At 45.4% G+C, this 20,357-nt stretch overlaps 1 protein-coding gene across 1 annotated transcript in view; it reads left to right on the top strand.

Moving 5' to 3' along the window:
- Window positions 1–20,357, top strand: part of spata17 (spermatogenesis associated 17) — a 516,063-nt gene that overhangs the window by 24,065 nt on the left and 471,641 nt on the right. The window contains exon 3 of the mRNA XM_070889444.1: window positions 20,084–20,165. Coding sequence (XP_070745545.1) covers window positions 20,084–20,165 — 82 coding nt within the window. The remainder of the gene's footprint in view (window positions 1–20,083; window positions 20,166–20,357) is intronic.

Below are 20,357 nucleotides of genomic sequence, written 5' to 3'. Positions count from 1 at the left end.
ATGCTTCAGTACTTCAGCGGGAATTCCATCTGCTCCTGAGGCCTTGTTGTTTTTCAGCTGTCGGATGGGCTTTTCAACCTCATGCCAGGCTGCTGTTGTGCCGAGATGCTGGTGGGTAGCATGCTGTGGGATGGAGTTGGGGACACTCACACCAAAGACAAAAGCTTGGTTAAGGAGATCTTCGAAGTGCTCCTTCCAGCGGGCTCTCTGTCCCTGATGAGTAGCTCTCAGTTCTTACCCCTCAATGGGGTAGGACTTTGAGCCGTAGATGGTCTTGACCGTGCTAAAAAAGCCGCACATGTCATGATTGTCGGCTAGTTGCTGGATCTCCTGCACTCTTTCCACCCACCATCTGTTCTTTAGGTCACGAATTCTGTATAATCATCTGATTGAGCTGCAAAGTATCATGGAGAAAGTGGTCACATTCGAGTCTTCTGCAGCGGAGCCGTCACTGGCTGACGTGATGAGCACAGGCACAGCTGTGATGAATGTTATGACTGGAGACAGGAATTATACAAACCTTGGACTCCCAAGTTACTGTCGTCTTTTTTGTTTGGATTCACCATGTTAGGGAATCCGCTTGAGAAAGCTATCATGCGCAATTTTAACAACCTCGTTGCTGTGCAGTAGTTTATACTTATATATAGAGCTCCAACCACACGAGTGGCCAGGAGCTGGCATAGATGGTAGATCTACATCATTTGGGTGATGGTATATCTGTACTTCTTTGCCATCATACTCAACTACCACTGATTTGTCCCAAAACATACATGCCCTTGGCAGCACTCACCATGGCCCCTGCAAGGAGCTAGTGGCCCACCTCCATCCTTCGAGGCTCACATTGATGCCCAGCAGCCATCCACCTAACATCCTCTTTCTACTGGGAGAATACTAAGAAGGAGCATATATTCAGGAACTAGAAAACACTTTAAGTCAGGAGACGCACAGGGACAAAACACAGTCAACAAACCTGTGCCATATACTATAAATTTTAATAAAACGTGGATTGCTTGAATCTCTTTTGTGTCGTGTCAGTTCTTTTAGTATCTGGTACAAGAGGTGAGTTGTGGAAAAATTATGGCGCATTCTTGAGTTTGTCTGCATTATGGGAACCCTGGAGGGAATTTGGCAGGAGTATTGGACATGGAAATGCAAAGGGTTGGTCTATAGGGCTGTGCCTGGTAACACTCACAGGTTGAATTGTTTGTTGTGTGTCCAATTCCTCTGTCTCATCTTCCAGTGTTGCGTGCAAGGAGATCAGTGCATCTAAATGCATCCTGGAATATTAGGTTACAGCACAGAAACAGGCCATTTGGCCCATCATCTAGTAATTCTCCAAGGCATTCGATAAGGTGCCAAATAAAAGGTTACTGCACAAGATAAAAGTTCATGAGGTTGGGGGTAATATATTAGCATGGATTGAGGATTGGCTAACTAACCGAAAACAGAGTCAGGATAAACGGGTCATTTTCCGGTTGGCAAACAATAACTAGTGGGGCCACAGCGATCGGTGATAGGGCCTCAACTATTTACAATCTATATTAATGATTTGGATGAAGGGACTGAGTGTAATGTAGCCAAGTTTGCTGATGATACAAAGATGGATGGGAAAGCAAATTGTGAGCAGGACACACAAAATCTGCAAAGGTAGACAGACAGGCTAAGTGAGTGGGCAAAAATTTGGCAGATGGAGTATAATGTAGGAAAACGTAAGATTATCCACTTTAGCAAAAAAAATAGAAAAGCAAATTATAATTTAAATGGAGAAAAATTGCGAAGTGCTTCAATACAGAGGGACCATGGGGTCCTTGTGCATGAAACACAAAACGTTAGTATGCAGGTACTGCAAGTAATCAGGAAGGCGAATGGAATGTTGGCTTTTATTGCAAGGGGGATAGAGTATAAAAGCAGAGAAGTCCTGCTACAACTGTACAAGGGTATTGGTGAGGCCACACCTGGAGTACTGTGTGCAGTTTTGATCTCCGTATTTAAGGAGGGATATACTTGCATTGGAGGCTGTTCAGAGAAGGTTCACAAGGTTGATTCAGGAGATGATGGGGTTGACTTATGAAGATAGGTTGGGACTATACTCATTGGAGTTCAGAAGAATTAGAGGTGATCTTATCGAAACATATAAAATAATGAGAGGGCTCAACAAGTTGGATGCAGAGAGTATATTTCCACTCATCGGGAAACTAAAACTAGGGGACATAGTCTTAGAATAAAGGGCTGCCCATTTAAAACTGAGATGAGAAGAAATTTCTTCTCAGCAGGTTGAAAATCTGTGGAATTCTCTGCCCCAGAAAGCTGTGGAGGCTGGGTCATTGAATATATTTAAGGCGGAGATAGACAGATTTTTGAGCGATTAAGGGTTATGGGGAGCGGGCAGGGAAGTGGAACTGAGTCCATGATCAGATCAGCCATGATCTTATTAAATGGCGGAGCAGGCTCGAGGGGTCAAATGGCCTACTCCTGCATCTATTTCTTGTGTTCTTGCCTTTCGCTTATGCTATCTTTTTCTTTCTGCTCCATAATTAAGCCTGCAAACTGTATACAGTTCTGGTTACAATATAAAAAGGATATCGAGAAGGCGGAGGGGTGACTTAATAGAGATATTTAAAATTCTGAAAGATTTTGATAGAGTAGACACAGAGGGCCCAAAATTCGCCACCGTAAGGATCGATTTAGCTCGCATTTTTTCGCCGTCCTTAAAAAAAAAAGGGCCGATTTATTTTGAGAACCGTTTTTGCGACATCACTCGGGGTCAAACCCAACAATAATGCCATTTTTTGCAAGTTTCCCCAATAAGGATATTTTTAAGGACAGTGCTAAATACCGTTTTTAAAAAGCTTGCCTTACCCGTTGGAGTCGGATGGAAATCGGCAATAACGGCTCCATCTTGGATTCTTTTCAACATAAATGCAATCACTGGTTTGTTTACAGTGACCCGCTAAAACTAACTCGCATGCTCACACTCCGAATTAGCTGGTATTTTTTTTAATTGCCACTTTGAAGAAAATATTAACTTTATTTTATTGGAAACTATTTTTAGTTCTCTGCAATTTCAAAGCAGCAATGTTCCTCGTTTCAAACACCAGGCTGTTCCAAAAAGAACAGGTATAACTGTGACTTCAGAATGTCAGTATCGAACATAAGAAATAGGAGCAGGAGTAGGCCACACGGCCCCTCGAGCCTGCTCCGCCACTTAATGCGATCATTGCTGATCTGATCATGGACTCGGGTCCATTTACCTGCCCGCTCCCCATAACCCCTTATAGATTGGCACCAGATACAAATAAACGGCACCTTGCAGGTTGGGTGTTGTTACGGGTTTTGTGTGAAAAGTTGTTCAAAGTTGTAGAATGTCAATGGCGCCATCTTGGAAAACGGAGCTGAGTTAAAGCTTTTGGACGGAAGACGGCATTGACAGATTGAGCTTTTTGTGAGTTTATAATTTGTTTTTGTGGACATTTAAAGAATGGGGGCTATTCTATCTTTGCCATATGTGGTGTGTGCTTATGCTCTCCTGGCTTTTCATCGAAGAAGGCTTATTCAGCAACATTATCAGTGTAATCAAAGAGGTTGCATACTTATGGGGTGGAGGCCTTACCACGAACGATTTTGCAGGGAGAGGCGCTCATACCTGCACTTGACTGAGGAACAGTGCGTTAAAAGGCTGGGCTTTTGAAAAGAGGTGGTCGCAGAGATATGCCAGCTCATAAAGGCAGACATACAACCTAGAAGCGGGAGGAGGACTGCATTGCCTGCAAAGGTCAAGGTAACTGTGGCACTTTCCTCCTATGCCTCCGGCTCCTTTCAGGCATCAACTGGGGACGTTTGCTGTATCTCGCAACATGCTACACATAGATGCATTCGCCAGATGACTGCTGCACTGTACGCACGCAGGGTCGACAACTTCATTAACCAGGGACCAGGGAGGCACAGAATGAGAGGGCTGTTGGCTTTGCACGAATTGCTGGCTTCCCCAAGGTGCAGACTTCCATTGACTGTACGCACATCGCCCTGCGAGCACCTTTACAGGAGCCAGAGGTTTACCGAAACCAAAAGGGATTCCACTCGCTGAACGTACAGATCATACTCAGCATATCATGGCAGTAGATGCAAAATATCCAGGGAGCATCCATTCTGCTTTCATCTTGCGTGAGAGCAGTGTCTCACAGATGTTTGAGCAGCAGCCAGAAGGGCAGAGTTGGATGCTGGGGGACAAAGGTTTCAGGCTCTCCACCTGGCTCATGGCCCCCCTCCGCAAAACGCAGATCGAAGGCGAGCGTCACTGCAATATGTGCCACATAGCCACACTCAACTTTGTCGAGAAGACAATTGGAGTGCTGAAACAACGTTTCTGATGTCTGGACCACTCTGGAAACTACCTGCAGTGCTCCCCTCAGTAGGTCGGTGAGTTCACTGTGGTGTGCTGCATGCTGCACAACTTAGTCACCATGAGGGAACAGATATTCCCACTGGTGGACATTGCAGAACCAGCTCAGGCGAGAGGAGGGAGGGAGGGAGGGGCAGGGGGAGGAGGAGGCTGCCTAGGATGAGGAACCCATGGTACCACTACAACCCACAGGATGACTGGAGAGGAGGCTTCGTGGACATTACGCCATTGCAAGAGCCTTGCATCAGCATCTCATACTTCACCGCTTTGCATGAAGACTGAACGACACGTTTAATCATTGTATTCCACCATGTTGACTATTTCCACCTGTTCGGCGAATGAGACACTATATAAGTTTGGTTATAAGGAGGTGGGTGGGGTGGCTTGACCCATCCACCTCCACGGAGGTGTGTGGGGGATCTGACCCATCCACCTCCATGGCACGAACCTGGTATTGCAGTACTTCCAGGAACGGTGCAGTGGCTCTAGGCCTTTTGGCTAAGAGCATTGGCGCAGAGTGATCCTTGGCGTGTGCAGGGTGACCTCTGGCGTTTGTGATTTGACAAAGAATTGGAACGATTGGCTACGAATTTCAAAAAAAATATATATAAGTTTGGTTTAGTTTAAAAAATAATTTGCAGTTTATTAAACATTTGTACACTTGTACTTAACTTTAATTAAAAAATTTATATTAAATGTTAAACTTTTAAATTAGCTTCACTTTAATAACAATAACAGAAGAACAAAAGAACAGCAAAACAACAACAGTAGCAGCAAACAAATTTCAGCTGCAGCCACTTCTCCCCCCACCCCCTTATTTAAACATCAATATAAGATAGTCACCAAGAAATCAAATAGAGAATTCAGAAGAAACCTTTTTACCCAAAGAGTGGTGAGAATGTGGAAACCGTTATCACAGGGAGAAGTTGAAGCAAATAGTATAGGTGCATTTAAGGGGAAGCTCGATGAGGGAGAAGGGAATTGAGGGTTATGCTGATAGTTAGATGAAGAAGAATGGGAGAAGGCTCAAGTGGAGCATAAATGCCTGCATGGATTGGTTGCAGCAAAAGGCCTGTTTCTATGCTGTCTGTTCTATTTAATTCTGTGTAAGCCTCTTTATGGGCCAAGTTGTGCAGGACACAACAGGCAACAGTAGCCTTGGAAATCTTAACAGGGCTTTACTGTAACACTCTTTCCACCATCCCCCCCGCCCCCTCCTCCCCCCTCCCCCCGCCCCCACCCCGATCTATCCAAACATTAGAATCACTGCTTGAGGGTGTTGAAGAGTGATGCATCCTTGTTCCCCGAGCAACCATTGCATTATTGAGTATTGTAGGATAAAGGCATTACTAGAGTTGCCAAGGTAGACGGTATTGACATAAATAATTCTATTGTGATGGTTACAGACCACAGTAATAGAGTGGTAGCCCTTTCTATTCATGAATAGAGTTGCATTGAGGGCATGTGAGTACAGTCAATGATGCCTTGCACTTTGTGGCAATCCTGCCACATGGTAGAAATCAGAGCTTTTTAGCTGATAGCTACTTTCCAAAGGAAAATTGCTAAAATTAATGGCTCTGACAAAAAATCCGTTAATGGCCTGGTTCATGCAAGCATGCACTATCGGTTGCGAGATGTGACATAGATGCCTCACATTTACCTGTGAGGATCCTGGCACATAAACTGCAGTGCATCTGTAACCTTCTCGGCCAAGGACTAGGCCTATATCTTGGAATTGGTTTGCAAATTTGGCTGCAGGAATGTGCATAGTTTTGTGGCACCCTTCTGGAATCTTCATGTGTGCAGGAAAGTGTCTTCATACAGATGCAGAAGACAGGTTTGAATGGAATTTCTAAGGTTCAAATATACATGTCTGCCACCTCTGATCTTCGTGTTTCAGAACCTGGAGAGTTATGCCCATAGAGATAATCATATTTGCACATAAATGAGATTACTAACAGATACAGCTGTATAAACAGGCACATAAAGAACTGCTAAGTAGACCAACGAGACCAAAATAACAGTGCCCTGCTAAAAGATACAGCAAAACGAGACCGGATTTTGTGGTCAGCGGAAAAGTGATGACACTCACCACTGACCTTGAAGAAAGCTGCCCACAAACATAAGAACATAAGAAATAGGAGCAGGATTAGACCACCTGGCCCCTCGAGCCTGCTCTGCCATTTAATAAGATCATGGCTGATCTGATCATGAACTCAGCTCCACTTCCCTGTCCGCTCCCCATAACCCTTTATTCCTTTATCACTCAAAAATCTGCCTATCTCCGCCTTAAATATATTCAATGACCCAGCCTCCACAGCTCTCTGGAGCAGAGAATTCCATAGATTTACAACCCTCTGAGAGAAGAAATTCTTCCTCATCTCAGTCTTAAATGGCGGCCCCTTGTTTTAGTTTCCCCTATGAATGGAAATATCCTCTCTGCATATCGAGCCCCCTCATTTTCTTAAATGTTTTGATAAGATCACCTCTCATTTTTCTGAACTTCAATGAGCATAGGCCCAACCCACTCAAAGATCTCAGTGGCATTGATTTCACCTCTCCCAGCGTTAATTTGAATCTGACGCCAAGTCTAGGTGATCTCCAGCATCCAGTAACTGTGATGTCACCAAGCTGGCTAAGCAGCCAATCATATTTCAAGAATTCTTACAGCAAACCAGGAAGTAAAAAGCAAGTTTTATCCTTCACTTTTTAATCATTTTACAGAGAGTGAAAGGAAGACATGGGATTAAGGTAGAAGCTGAAAAATCATAAACAAACTTAAAAAAAAAAAATGTGTTCAAAAAAAGATGGAATTTTTATCGTACTGGAAAAATTTAGCATTCCACAAATCTAAAATTATTTTTTCAAAGCCAGAACTTATGGCTCAGCAGTATGCCATTTAAAAACCCAGTTACACCTCATTCAACAAGGCTTAACTTTTTCAGAGGGTTTTAAGAGTGATATTGCAGCATAAAAGCTTGCTTTCTCATCAGTTCAGTGATTTCAATTGATTGCCAGCTGTGGGGAGTTCAACAGTTCGCCATGTAGAGGAGCAGGGAATGGTTGACAGCAACTTCTGGATTTCCACGTTTAACTGCACATGTGTGTACTCCAGAAGTTGCTGTCCGATTCATAGTTGTAATGACGGCGAACACTGACAGTTTTGCTGTCATTACAACTGTAAATTCCGGACCAATCTAGTTTTAATAACAAGAACCTAAATGAAAGGAACAGTGCTTCTCTGCAGTCTCTGATTTATATTGTTTTTAGCTGCCTGGGTTGGAGATCACATAATGGGGATCTCCTGTTACTAGCATAATAATTAGATCTTTAATGAATGAGACAGCCAGATTTCTACTAACATTAAAAAGATGTTTGATTAAATTTGTACTACCTGGAAACATTATAAATTTAATTTTGCATTATTTACACTTATATTTTAGGTGGTCTCATCTTTGCCCAAATTCAATTTTAGTGACTTTGCAGCTGAATTACATGATACTTAAACTGTGGAGTGTAACTGGTCTATAATTAATGTGGATGAAAGAATAGAATGTCTTTTTCTTGAACAGAGTATTGATTAAATTGGGCAGTTTGGACAGTTGTCCTAAAATCTAATGTGAATTTAATTGGTTTAAAAAAAGATAAGTACAGATAGTTTAACACTGACTATCACTCTTTGGAAAACCATTGTAGTCGAGTGCACTCAAGCTTCGTGCTAAGGAGCTACTTTCCTTTGAAATCTTGATGTTTAGAATTTATAGTACTTGAAATTCATGTCCAGGGTCTACTAAAATAAAAACAGAAAGTACTGGAAACATACAGCAGGTTAGTCAGAATCTGTATAGATAAAATACAAGTATAAGAGCCTGCCTCAGAATTGAAAGATTATCAAGCCCATTTGTAGAGTAGAATTACAGAAGTTTACAGTTTGGGGATTTATTAGAGTAATCCAAAACTAATGCCACGTCTTTGCTTTCTCAGAATATCCCTACATTCTCAGTTGCTTCCACTATTTATTCAGTTTTCTTTTAAAAGATGCAATGATCTATGCCTCGACTACTCTCTGTGGCAAAACATTCCATGCTCCAACAACCTGCTGTGTAAGTTCTTTCCTCACAGTTGTAATGGCAGCGAATGCTGACTCTCCTCATTCTCTTAATCACAATTTTAAATTGATAACCCCTCATCACTCACTCCCCAATCAAAGAAAATAGTCATTCCCTATTCACTCCATCAAAAACCCTTTAATAATTATTTAAAAAAAATAATTAAATGCCTGCTTAGCCTTCAGTGGAAATAGCTGCAGAATCTCAAATTTTTGTGGCAAAGTTTTCAACTGTTGCTGAGCAATCACTGTGATATACAATGTAATATTACACAACTTGGCCTCATGCTGTTGGTTACTATTGTTTCTCGACTTTTAAAGACGTATGATATATTATAAATCACCCATAGAGTGATGGCATTTGCATCTGTTACATGGTGGGTTCCCAATCTAAGCTTTGTATTTCTGGGAAGGCCATGAGCACAGGCCGTTTACTTTCCCCACAGGGAGGGAAGGAAAGTCAATGAGCCGGTCACCTGGGTTGCTCTTGCACACCTCCCAGCACCTGGCTGTATACCAGCATTGATGAAAGCTTAGTAGCAGTTTTCCAACCTATGCTTTCAGCTATGAAGCATGTGTGGTATGTGTTAAGTTCAGAATATCTCCACGAGACTGTGTTGTAAGCTCAAACCATTGTGACCTTGGTCTCCTTAACTTAAGTCCAAAGTGAGGGAGCAGCATGGTAGACTGCCTTTTATACCTGCTTGCTCCAGGGTACATAGGTGACCCATAGGTCTCCCACAGGTGTGCCCCCTAGTGGCAAGTCTTACACACAGGTGAGGTTCACATACATAACATCACTTCCCCCCCCAAAGTCTTGAGTACAAGTTATTTACAGGTTGAGGCGATTTGGCGGTCTGGTTGATCGTCTGAGTTGAAACCCTGGCATGGGTGAGTTGCTCGGATCATCACTACACAGCAGCTCGGCTGGTCTGATCGGACTGTCGAGCAAGGTGGGTTCATCCTCGTGGTTGACAGCGGGGTCAGTTGCTGGTTGGGTGTGTGTTGGTGGATCATAGATGGTATGGTCTTCTTCAAACTGTTCTTGATAGTCCGTGAATCGCAGTTTGCTCTGATCCAGGTGCTTTCTGCATGTTTTCCCATTCAACAATTTCACAAAAAACACTCTATTCCCCTCCTTGGCTAAGACAGTGCCAGCAATCCACTTGGGACTGTGACCGTAATTTAGAACAAACACCGAATCATTGACTTCAATGTCACGCGAGGCTGCCGCATGCTCATGGTACACGTTATGCCTGTGCCGCCGGGTTTCTATGTGATCATTGAGATCCAGATGGACTAAGGAGAGCCTGGTTTGAGTGCTCTCTTCATTAACAATTCTGCGGGGGTAACCCCGGTGAGCGAGTGAGGGCACGTCTGGTAGCTGAGCAGGACCCTGGATAACCAGGTCTGCAAGGAGCCGTCCGTTACGCGTCTCAAGCTTTGCTTGATTGTTTGAACTGCCCATTCTGCTTGGCCGTTGGATGCGGGCTTGAATGGGGCAGACCTGACATGCTTGATGCCATTGCGGGTCATGAACTCATTGAATTCCGAGCTGGTGAAACATGGTCCATTGTCACTGACAAGGACGTCGGGCAAACCATGGGTGCCGAACATGGCCCTGAGGCTTTCAATGGTGGCAGTGGACGTACATGATGACATCATTATACATTCAATGCATTTTGAGTAACTGTCCACTGCTACTAGAAACATCTTCCATAGAAGGGGGCCTGCCTGGGTGTGTTGCTCAGCTGTGAGCAAGTGTTGCATTGATGTTCGCATGACTCTAATTCAGAGTCAATGCTGGGCCACCAGATGTGCGACCTGGCGATAGCCTTCATCATGACTATGTCTGCGTGGGTACTGTGTAGGTCACATATAAACGTTTCCCTGCCCTTTTTGGGGATTCCCCCATAGTCCGACTGGACTGACAGTTTATCCTTGCGTCGATGAAAAGGCTTAATTTCATCTTGCATTTCCCCGGGAACTCCCGACCAGCTCCCATTGAGGATGCATCTTTTTACCAGTGATAGCAGAGGATCTTGGCTGGTCCAGATCCTGACAGGTGACCCCTCTCTTTCAAAAGCATCCATTACCAGAAGCAAACATAGAAACATAGAAAATAGGTGCAGGAGTAGGCCATTCGGCCCTTCGAGCCTGCACCACCATTCAATAAGATCATGGCTGATCATCACCTCAGTATCCCTTCCCTGCTTTCTCTCCATACCCCTTGATCCCTTTAGACATAAGGCCCATATCTAACTCCCTCTTGAATATATCCAACGAATTGGCATCAACAAATCTCTGCAGCAGAGAACTCCACAGGTTAACAACTCTGAGTGAAGAAGTTTCTCCTCATCTCGGTCCTAAATGGCTTACCCCTTATCCTTAGACTGTGTTCCCTGAGTCTGGACTTCCCCAACATCAGGAACATTCTTCCTGCATCCGTCAGTATTTTATATGTTTCTATGAAATAGCGCCTCATTCTTCTAAACTCCAGTGAATAAAAGCCCAGTCGATCCAGTCTCTCCTCATATGTCAGTCCTGCCATCCCAGGAATCAGTCTGGTGAACCTTCGCTGCACTCCCTCAATAGCAAGAACGTCCTTCCTCAAATGAGGAGACCAAAACTGAACACAATATTCCAGATGAGGCCTCACCAAGGCCCTGTACAACTGCAGTAAAACCTCCCTGCTCCTATACTCAAATGCCCTAGCTATGAAGGCCAACATGCCATTTGCCTTCTTCACCACCTGCTGTACCTGTATACCAACTTTCAACGACTGATGTACCATGACACCCAGGTCTCGTTGCATCTCCCCTTTTCCTAACCTGCCGCCATTCAAATAATATTCTGCCTTCCTGTTTTTGCCACCAAAGTGGATAACCTCACATTTATCCACATTATACTGCATCTGCCATGCATTTGCCCACTCACCTAACCTGTCCAAGTCACCCTGCAGCCTCTTAGCATCCTCCTCACAGCTCACAACGCCACCCAGCTTAGTGTCATCTGCAAACTTGGAGATATTACACTCAATTCCTTCATTTAAATCATTGATGTATATTGTAAATAGCTGGGGTCCCAGCACTGAGCCCTGTGGCACCCCACGAGTCATTGCCTGCCATTCTGAAAAGGACCCGTTTATGCTGACTCTCTGCTTCCTGTCTGCCAACCAGTTCTCTATCCACATCAATGCATTACCCCCAATACCACGTGCTTTAATTTTGCATGCCAATCTCTTCTGTAGGACCTTGTCAAAAGCCTTTTGAAAGTCCAAATACACCACATCCACTGGTTCTCCCCTGTCCATTCTACTCGTTACATCCTCAAAAAATTCCAGAAGATTTGTCAAGCATGATTTCCCTTTCATAAATCCATGCTGACTTGGACCGATCCTGTCACTGCTTTCCAAATGCACTGTTATTTCATCTTTAATAATTGATTCCAACATTTTCCCCACCACTGATGTCAGGCTAACCGGTCTATGGGCCCAAGTTTCCACACGATAAAAAACGGGCGCCCCTCCGAGCTGGGCGCCCGTTTTTCGCGCCTAAAACGGCGCCGGAAAAAAAACTCGCGATTCTGGAGCGCCCTGCAGCTCCTTGTCTGTTTGGCGCGGCGCCCAGGGGAGCGGAGCCTACACTCGCGCTGATTTTGTAAGTAGGAGGGGGCGGGTACCATTTAAATTAGTTATTTTCCTGCCGGCAACGCTGCGTGTTGGAGCGTTCGCGCACGTGCAGTGTGAAGGAAACATTGGCACTCGGCCATTTTTGTAGTTCTTTGTAGCTGTTTAGTTTTTGAACATTTTTTAATAAAAGCACATTGCCATCAGCACATCAGCACTGAGAAGGCTGCAGGAAGCCTCAGAAGGTTGAGGCAGCCGTTTCCCGACGACCTCCCCCTTTTGCCGTCGGGAAATGGCTCCTCAATTTCTGAGGCTTCCTGCAGCCTTCTGTCTCCTTCCCTCCCTCCCGCCGTCTGGAACGGCTTCCTCCCCCCCCCCCCTCCCCGCTGCGTTCGGTCGGTCGGTTGGGTCCCTCCCGCCCGCTCGCTCGCCGTCTGGAACGGCTCCCCCCCCCCCCGGGTTCGGTCGCTCGCCCGCCGTCTGGAACGGCTCCCCCCCCCACCCCCCTTGCGTTCGGTCGGTTGGGTCCCTCCCCGCCGTCTGGAACGGCTTCCCTGCGTTCAGTCGGTCGGTCGGTTCCCTCCCTCCCTCCCGCCCGCCGTCTGGAATGGCTTCCTTCCCCACCCCCCCCCACCTCTGCGTTCGGTCGGTTGGGTCCCTCCCCGCCATCTGGAACGGCTTCCCTGCATTCGGTCGGTCGGTCGGTTCCCTCCCTCCCGCCCGCCCGCCGTCTGGAATGGCTTCCTCCCGCCCCCCGCGTTCGGTCGGTCGGTCGGTTCCCTCCCTCCCGCCCGCCCGCCGTCTGGAACGGCTGCCTCGTTTTGTGAGGCTTGCTGCAGCATTCTCCCTGGCTGAAGCACTTTCACACAGGTAGGAAGATGGTTTATTTAATCTTTTCTTTGCTTATAAATTTTTATTCAGGTTGGATTTATTTGTATAATATTTGTATAAGTATAAATAAGGATTTATTGTAGAATTTAATGACTTCCCTTCCCCCCCTCTCTTCCCCCCCAACTAGTTCTGGACGCCTAATTTGTAACCTGCGCCTGATTTTTTAATGTGTCGAACAGGTTTTTTTAGTTCTACAAAAATCTTCACTTGCTCCATTCTAAGTTAGTTTGGAGTACGTTTTCACTGTGGAAACTTTCAAATCAGGCGTCAGTGGCCGGACACGCCCCCTTTTGAAGAAAAAATTCTGTTCCAAAGTGGAACTGTTCTACCTGACTAGAACTGCAGAAAAAAAAATGTGGAGAATTGCGATTTCCAAGATAGTCCGTTCTCCACCAGTTGTTCCTAAAAAATCAGGCGCAAATCATGTGGAAATTCCCCATTTTCCGTCTCGCTCCTTTCTTAAAAAGTAGTGTTACATTAGCTACCCTCCAGTCCATAGGAACTAATCCAGAGTCAATAGACTGCTGGAAAATGATCACCAATTGCATCTACTATTTCTCGGGCCACTTCCTTAAGTACTCTGGTGTCATGTATCTCACACTACTGTACATAACTGTATCTTACCATGCTATACATGACTGTAACTAGATATGACCTATAACCACAAGCACACCTTACCACCAGGGGTGCACTTGCAGGAGACACTGCATACCTGTTCCACACAGGTATATAAAGGCAGGTCTCAGGCAGGTGTGGCATTCGAGAGCTGTGAAATAAAGGTGCAGGTCCTGAGTGACCTTGACTTCAGCATGTGCCTCGTGTGATTCTGTACTGCAGGGACAGGACTTTACACTGGGATGCAGCCTATCCGGCGCTGGGGATTTATCGGCCTTCAATCCCATCAATTTCCCTAACACAGTTTCCTGACTAATAAGGATTTCCTTCAGTTCCTCCTTCTCCCTAGACCCTCTGTCCCCTAGTATTTTCGGAAGGTTATTTCTGTCTTCCTTCGTGAAGACAGAACCAAAGCATTTTTTCAATTGGTCTGCCATTTCTTTGTTCCCCTTTATAAATTCACTTGATTCTGACTGCAAGGGACCTATGTTTGTCTTCACTAATCTTTTTCTCTTCACATATCTATAGAAGCTTTTGAGGTCAGTTTTTATGTTCCCAGCAAGCTTCCTCTCATACTCTATTTTCCCCCTCCTAATTAAACCCTTTTTCCTCCCGTGCTGAATTCTAACTTTCTCCCAGTCCTCAGGTTTGCTGCTTTTTCTGGCCAATTGATATGCCTCTTCCTTGGATTTAACAGTACCCTTAATTTCCCTTGTTAGCCAGGTTGAGCCACCTTCCCCGTTTTATTTTTACTCCAGACCGGGATGTACAATTGTTGAAGTTCATCCATGTGATCCTTAAATGTTTGCCATTGCCTATCCACCGTCAACCCTTTAAGTATCATTCGCCAGTCTAATCTAGCCAATTCATGTCACATACCATCAAAGTTACCTTTCTCTAAGTTCAGGACCCTAGTCTCTGAATTAACTGTGTCACTCTCCATCTTAATAATGAATTCTACCATATTATGATCACTCTTTCCCAAGGGGCCTCACACAACAAGATTGCTAATTAGTCCTTTCTCATTACACATCACCATCACGGATGACCAGCCTCTAGTTGGTTCCTCAACATATTGGTCTCGAAAACCATCCCTAATACACTCCAGGAAATCTTCCTCCACCATATTGCTACCAGTTTGGTTAGCCCAAATCTGCGGGTTGCGCCATTTCCACCCCGGTGGTGGGCAATAGCAGCCGATTGAGGGCGTCAGCGCAGTTCTCGGTGTCTGGTCTGTGGCGGATTACATAGTCTATGCAGACAATGTTAGTGCCCATCTTTGGATGTGGGACGAAGCATTGGTGTTGATGCCTTTGTTTTCTGAGAGCAGTGAAATAAGTGGTTTCTGGTCGGTTTTGAGCTCGAATCGGAGACCAAATAGATATTGGTGCATTTTCTTAACCCTGTATACACAAGCCAACGCTTCTTTCTCAACCACACTGTAGGCTCTTTCAGCCTTGGATAGACTACTGGATGCATAAGCAACCGGTTGCAGTTTGCCTGACACATTTGCTTGCTGTTATACACAACCGACCCCGTACGACGACGCATCACATGCTAGTACTAAACGTTTACATGGGTCATACAATACAAGTAACTTGTTAGAGCATAGCAGGTTTCTGGTCTTATTAAAGACTGTCTCTTGAGGTTTACCCCAAACCCAGTTGTCACCCTTGCGTAGCAACAAATGCAAGGGTTCCAGCAAAGTGCTCAACCCCGGTAGAAAGTTACCAAAGTAGTTGAGGAGTCCCAGGAACGAATGCAGCTTCGTCATATTCTGGATAGTCTGGGTGCATTCTTGATGGCCTCCGTCTTGGACTCCGTGGGTCTGATGCCGTCCGCCGCATTCTTTCTCCCCAGAAATTCGACCTCTGGCGCCAGAAAAACACACTTGGAGCGTTTCAGCCTGAGTCCCACTCTGTCCAGTCACTTTAGAACCTCTTCTAGGTTGTCCAAGTGTTCGGTGGTGTTGCGACCAGTGATCAAGATGTTGTCTTGAAACACCACTGTGCATGGAACCGATTTCAGCAGACTCTCCATGCTCCTCTGGAAGATGGCCGTCACCGAGCGAATCCCAAAGGTGGTACACGAACAGTCCTTTGTGCGTGTTGATGCACGTCACCTTCTTTGACGGTTCAGCCAGTTCCTGTGTCACATAAGCGGAAGTTAGGTCTAGCTTGGTGAATGACTTTCCCCCTGCTAGCGTTGCGAATAAGTTCTCCGCTTTGGGTAGCGTGTACTGGTCCTGTAACGAGACTCGGTTGATTGTCACCTTGTAGTCCCTGCAGATTCTGATCGTCCCATCGCTCTTTAGCACTGGCACGATTGGACTGGCCCACTCGTTGACCTCAACTGGCGATAATATTCCCTCTTATTGAAGTCTGTCCAGCTCGATTTCGACTTTCTCTCGCATCATATATGGGACTGTTCGGGCCTTGTGATGAATGGGCCGTGCCCCTGGAACAAGATGGATCTGCACTTTGGCGCCTGTGAATTTGCCGATGCCTGGCTCAAATAACGGCAGGAATTTGTTTAGCACCTGGGCGCACGGGGCGTCATCCACCGAGGACAGTGCTTTGATGTCATCCCAGTTCCACCGGATTTTGCCTAGCCAGCTCCTGCTGAACAGCATTGGGCCTTCGTCTGGTACAATCCATAATTGTAAATCATGCACCCTTCCGTCATACGATACTTTCACTGCCGCAAAGGTATGAGTTCTTTCGTGTAAGTGTGCAGCATTGTGTGAATCAGGCTCAGGTTTGACTTCTGTGCCTTGTTACTCCACAGTTTCTTAAAAGCCTTCTGGCTCATAATCGATACACTTGCCCCCGTGTCCAATTCCATGGAGACTGGAATGCCGTTAAGTTTGACTTTTAACATTATCAGAGGGCTTTTGATGGTGAAGGTGTGTACCCCATACACTTCCTCCTCATCCTCCGGTTGAGTTGTCTCTCCTGCTTGTTCACCGTGATCCGCGCTGGATCGGTCGCTCTCTACTGAGTCTGCCACGTTCTGATTCCGAGATCGCTTGCACATTCGCTGGAGGTGCCCCATTGTTCCACAGCCCTTACACACATAGTGTTTGAATCGACATTGATGAGCTCTGTGACTGTCCCCGCAGTGACAGCATGGTGTTAATGGATTCACATTAGCACTCCCCAGCAGCCTCTGAGTCACCCTAGGCCTGGCCTCTGCAAACGTGTGGACCCTACTATGTACAGTTCTGCCTGCTGAGGGCATTATTTTGTGCACAGTACATGCCAGTGAGCTTCGATTCTGTGAAGATATCTGTTTCGTGTTGTCACTCGTGGATGTGAAGGCCTGGGCTATCGTGATGGCCTTGCTCAGATCTAAGGATTCGGCAGACAGTAGTTTTAGGAGGATGGCTCGTGGCTAATTCCAAGCATGAAAAAGTCCCGCAACATTTCCCCCACAGATCCTGCAAATTCGCAGGGTCCCACAAGGCGTCTTAGGTCGGTGACAAAGCTCACCACGTTCTGACCCTCGGAGAGATACCTGGCCAGTAAGCTGTTCTCCTTCGGCTGGAGGTGTTCTCGAGCCAGCGCACACAGCTCTGTGTAAGTCTTGGTTTGTCTGGGACTAGTATATCTTTGAGGAGGCCATATACCGACGACCCGCATGAGGTGAGGAGAATCGCCCTGCGCTTAGTCTCTGTCTCAGCCGTGTCCAGCTCGTTCGCCACAAAGTACTGGTCGAGACGCTCAATGAAGGCTTCCCAAATATCACCTTCAACAAATCTCTCAAGAATACCAATGGCAGCCATTTCTGCGTGAAAGTTTGTGATTTGTAACTCGTCGCCAGTTGTTAAGTTCAGAATAACTCCACGAGACTGTTGTAAGCTCAAACCATTGTGACCTTAGTCTCTTTAATTTAACTCCAAAGTGAGGCAGCAGCGTACCTTTTATACCTGCTTGCTCCAGGGTACACAGGTGACCCATAGGTCTCCCCCAGATGTACCCACTAGTGGCAGTCTTACACACAGGTGAGGTTCACATACATAACAGTATGAAAAGAAGGAAGGGCAACTAGGGAAGAAAATTATAACATTTACTAAAAAAACTTTTACACAACTAAAATTTACTGGTAATCTTGAAAAAGCATTAAAAAATATATCTATATACTGACATTATTTCATGACAGTCACGTCATTAACTATGATATTTCTCTGCTTAACCAATTAAACTTTTGTACTAGATCACATAAAGCATTATCAGGTCCTACTCTTGTCTGCCAAAACTGCTCACTATTCCAGGATCATTCTGGAATGCAAAGATAGCCTCCTGCTGCTATTCTCTAGTGCTAACCGTCTTCTTAAACCCATCTCCCCTGTCTCCACCACACTCGCGTCCAACAACAAGTGCGAGGAGCTCATGGACTTCTTTGTCTCAAAGACTGAGACCATCCGATCAGTTGCCTATGCCACTTCCCTTCCTTCCCCGAACCCACCGGGCCAAACTTCCTCTGAGGTTGTCCCCTGCCCTAGTACTGAACTCGTATCTTTCTTCAATTTCTTTCTGATCTCCTCTCTCCATCTCTTCAAGCTTATCTTGTCCATGAGACCCACTTCCTGCTCCCTTGACCCTATTCCCACTAAACTGCTGACTACCCAACTTCCTTTTCTGCCTCCCATGTTAGCTGATATTCTTAACGGTTCTCTCTCCTCAGGTACTGTCCCCCTCGCCTTTAAATCTGCCTTCATCACCCCTCTCAAAAAAAAACCTTGACCTCACAATGCTTGCATGCGACTGCCCCATCTCCAACCTCCCTTTCCTCTCCAAAGTCCTTGAATGTGTTGTCGCCTCCCAATTCCATGTCATCTTTCCCAGAACTCCATGTTTGAAACCCTTCAATCTGGTTTCTGCCCCGTCACAGTACGGAAACGGCTCTCATCAAAGTCACAAATGACATCCTTTTTGACTGTGACAAAGGTAAACTACCCCTCCTCATCCTTCTCGACCTGTTTGCAGCCTTCGACATGGTTGACCACTCCATCCTCCTCCAACGCCTCTCCACCATCATCTGGATGGGACTGCTTCACCTGGTTCCATTCTTATCTATCTAATCATAGCCAGAAAATCACCTGCAATGGCATCTCTTCCCACTCCTGCATTGTTACCTCTGGTATCACACAAGGATCTAGCCTTGGCCTCCTCCTATTTCTCATCTATATGCTGCCCCTTGGTGACATCATCCAAAAACACAGCATCAGTTTCCATTTGTACGATGATGACACCCAGCTCCACCTCGCCACCACTTCTCTTGATCCCTTCATGGTCTCTAAATTGTCAGACTGCTTGTCCGACATCCAGTACTGGATGAGCAGAAATTTTCTCCAATTAAACATTGGGAAGACTGAAGCCATTGTCTTTGGTCCCCACCACAAACTGCGTTTCCTAACCACCGATGCCATCCCTCTCCCTGGCATCTGGCTGAGGCTGAACCAGACTGTTTGCAACCTAGGTGTCATATTTGACCCTGAAATGTGTTTTGGGGGCCACATATTTGTGGCATAACTAAAACCGCCTATTTTCACCTCTGTAACATTGCCCATCTCCGCCCCTTCCTCAGCTCATCTGCTGCTGGAAACTTCATTTGTTACCTCTAAACTCGACTACTTCAATGCGCTCCTGGCTGGCCTCCCACATTCTACGTAAATTTGAGGTCATCCAAAACTCGGCTGCCCCAGTCCTAATTCACACCAAGTCCCACTCACCCATCACCCCTGTGCTTGCTGACCTACTTTGGCTCCTCGTTAAGCAACGCCTCAATGTCAAAATTTGCATCCTTGTTTACAAATCCCTCCATGGCCTCGGCCCTTTCTATCTGTAATCTCATTCAGCCTCACAACCCCCCGAGATATCTATGCTCCTCAAATTCTGCCCTCTTAAGCATCCCTGATTATAATTGCTCAACCATTGTTGGCCGTGCCTTCAGCTGCCTGGCTCCTCAGCTCTGAAACTCTCTCCCTAAACCTCTCCGCCTCTCTACCTCTCATTCCTCCTTTAAGATGTTCCTTAAAATCTACCTCTTTGACCAAGCTTTTGTCATCTGCCGTAATTTCTTATGTGGCTCGGTGTCAATTTTTTTTGTCTTATAACACACCTGTGAAGTGCCTTGGGACGTTTTACTACTTTACAGGCGCTATATAAATACAAGTTGTTGTTGTTGTTGTAGAGGTAACATGGCAGTATAGCACATTGCACCATTCATACATGGTATCATGCAAGCAAGGGATGCAAGTTGAGCATAGCACTTTGTTCTTGCAAGGTAATTCTGTTCAACGTGTCACTGCGGAACTTGTAAAATGATCCTGCATCATGTAAAGTGTGGGGTGAATTGGAAAATTACTTTTTAATATAAAATTTTCAGAATCTAAATTTTAGATCAAAATTAATTGTATAAAATCTGTTTTCTTCAAAAGACACCTGCAGAAAATAGCAATCATCATTCAGAAAATATGGCGAGGATATCGTAGCAGAGTGTGTTTCAGATCCATGGTGCAGGTAAAGACTTTCATTCTATGAGGCAATTCCAATTGATGTAGCTCTTTACAAAAATCCATTAAAAAGAGGTGATGTTTTATGCTTATGAAAGGACACCAACATTTATATTTTAATACATGGACAGACTGTTCAATTTGGACAGGTTATATTCATTCTAAAATGTGTAATTGAAATGTTGTCCAACCATTGTAT

The sequence above is a fragment of the Pristiophorus japonicus genome, chromosome 9 (assembly GCF_044704955.1).
Source record: "Pristiophorus japonicus isolate sPriJap1 chromosome 9, sPriJap1.hap1, whole genome shotgun sequence".
NCBI lineage: Eukaryota > Metazoa > Chordata > Chondrichthyes > Pristiophoridae > Pristiophorus > Pristiophorus japonicus.
Note: the sequence above shows the minus strand (reverse complement) of the source record. Positions and strands in the feature narration are given on the sequence as shown.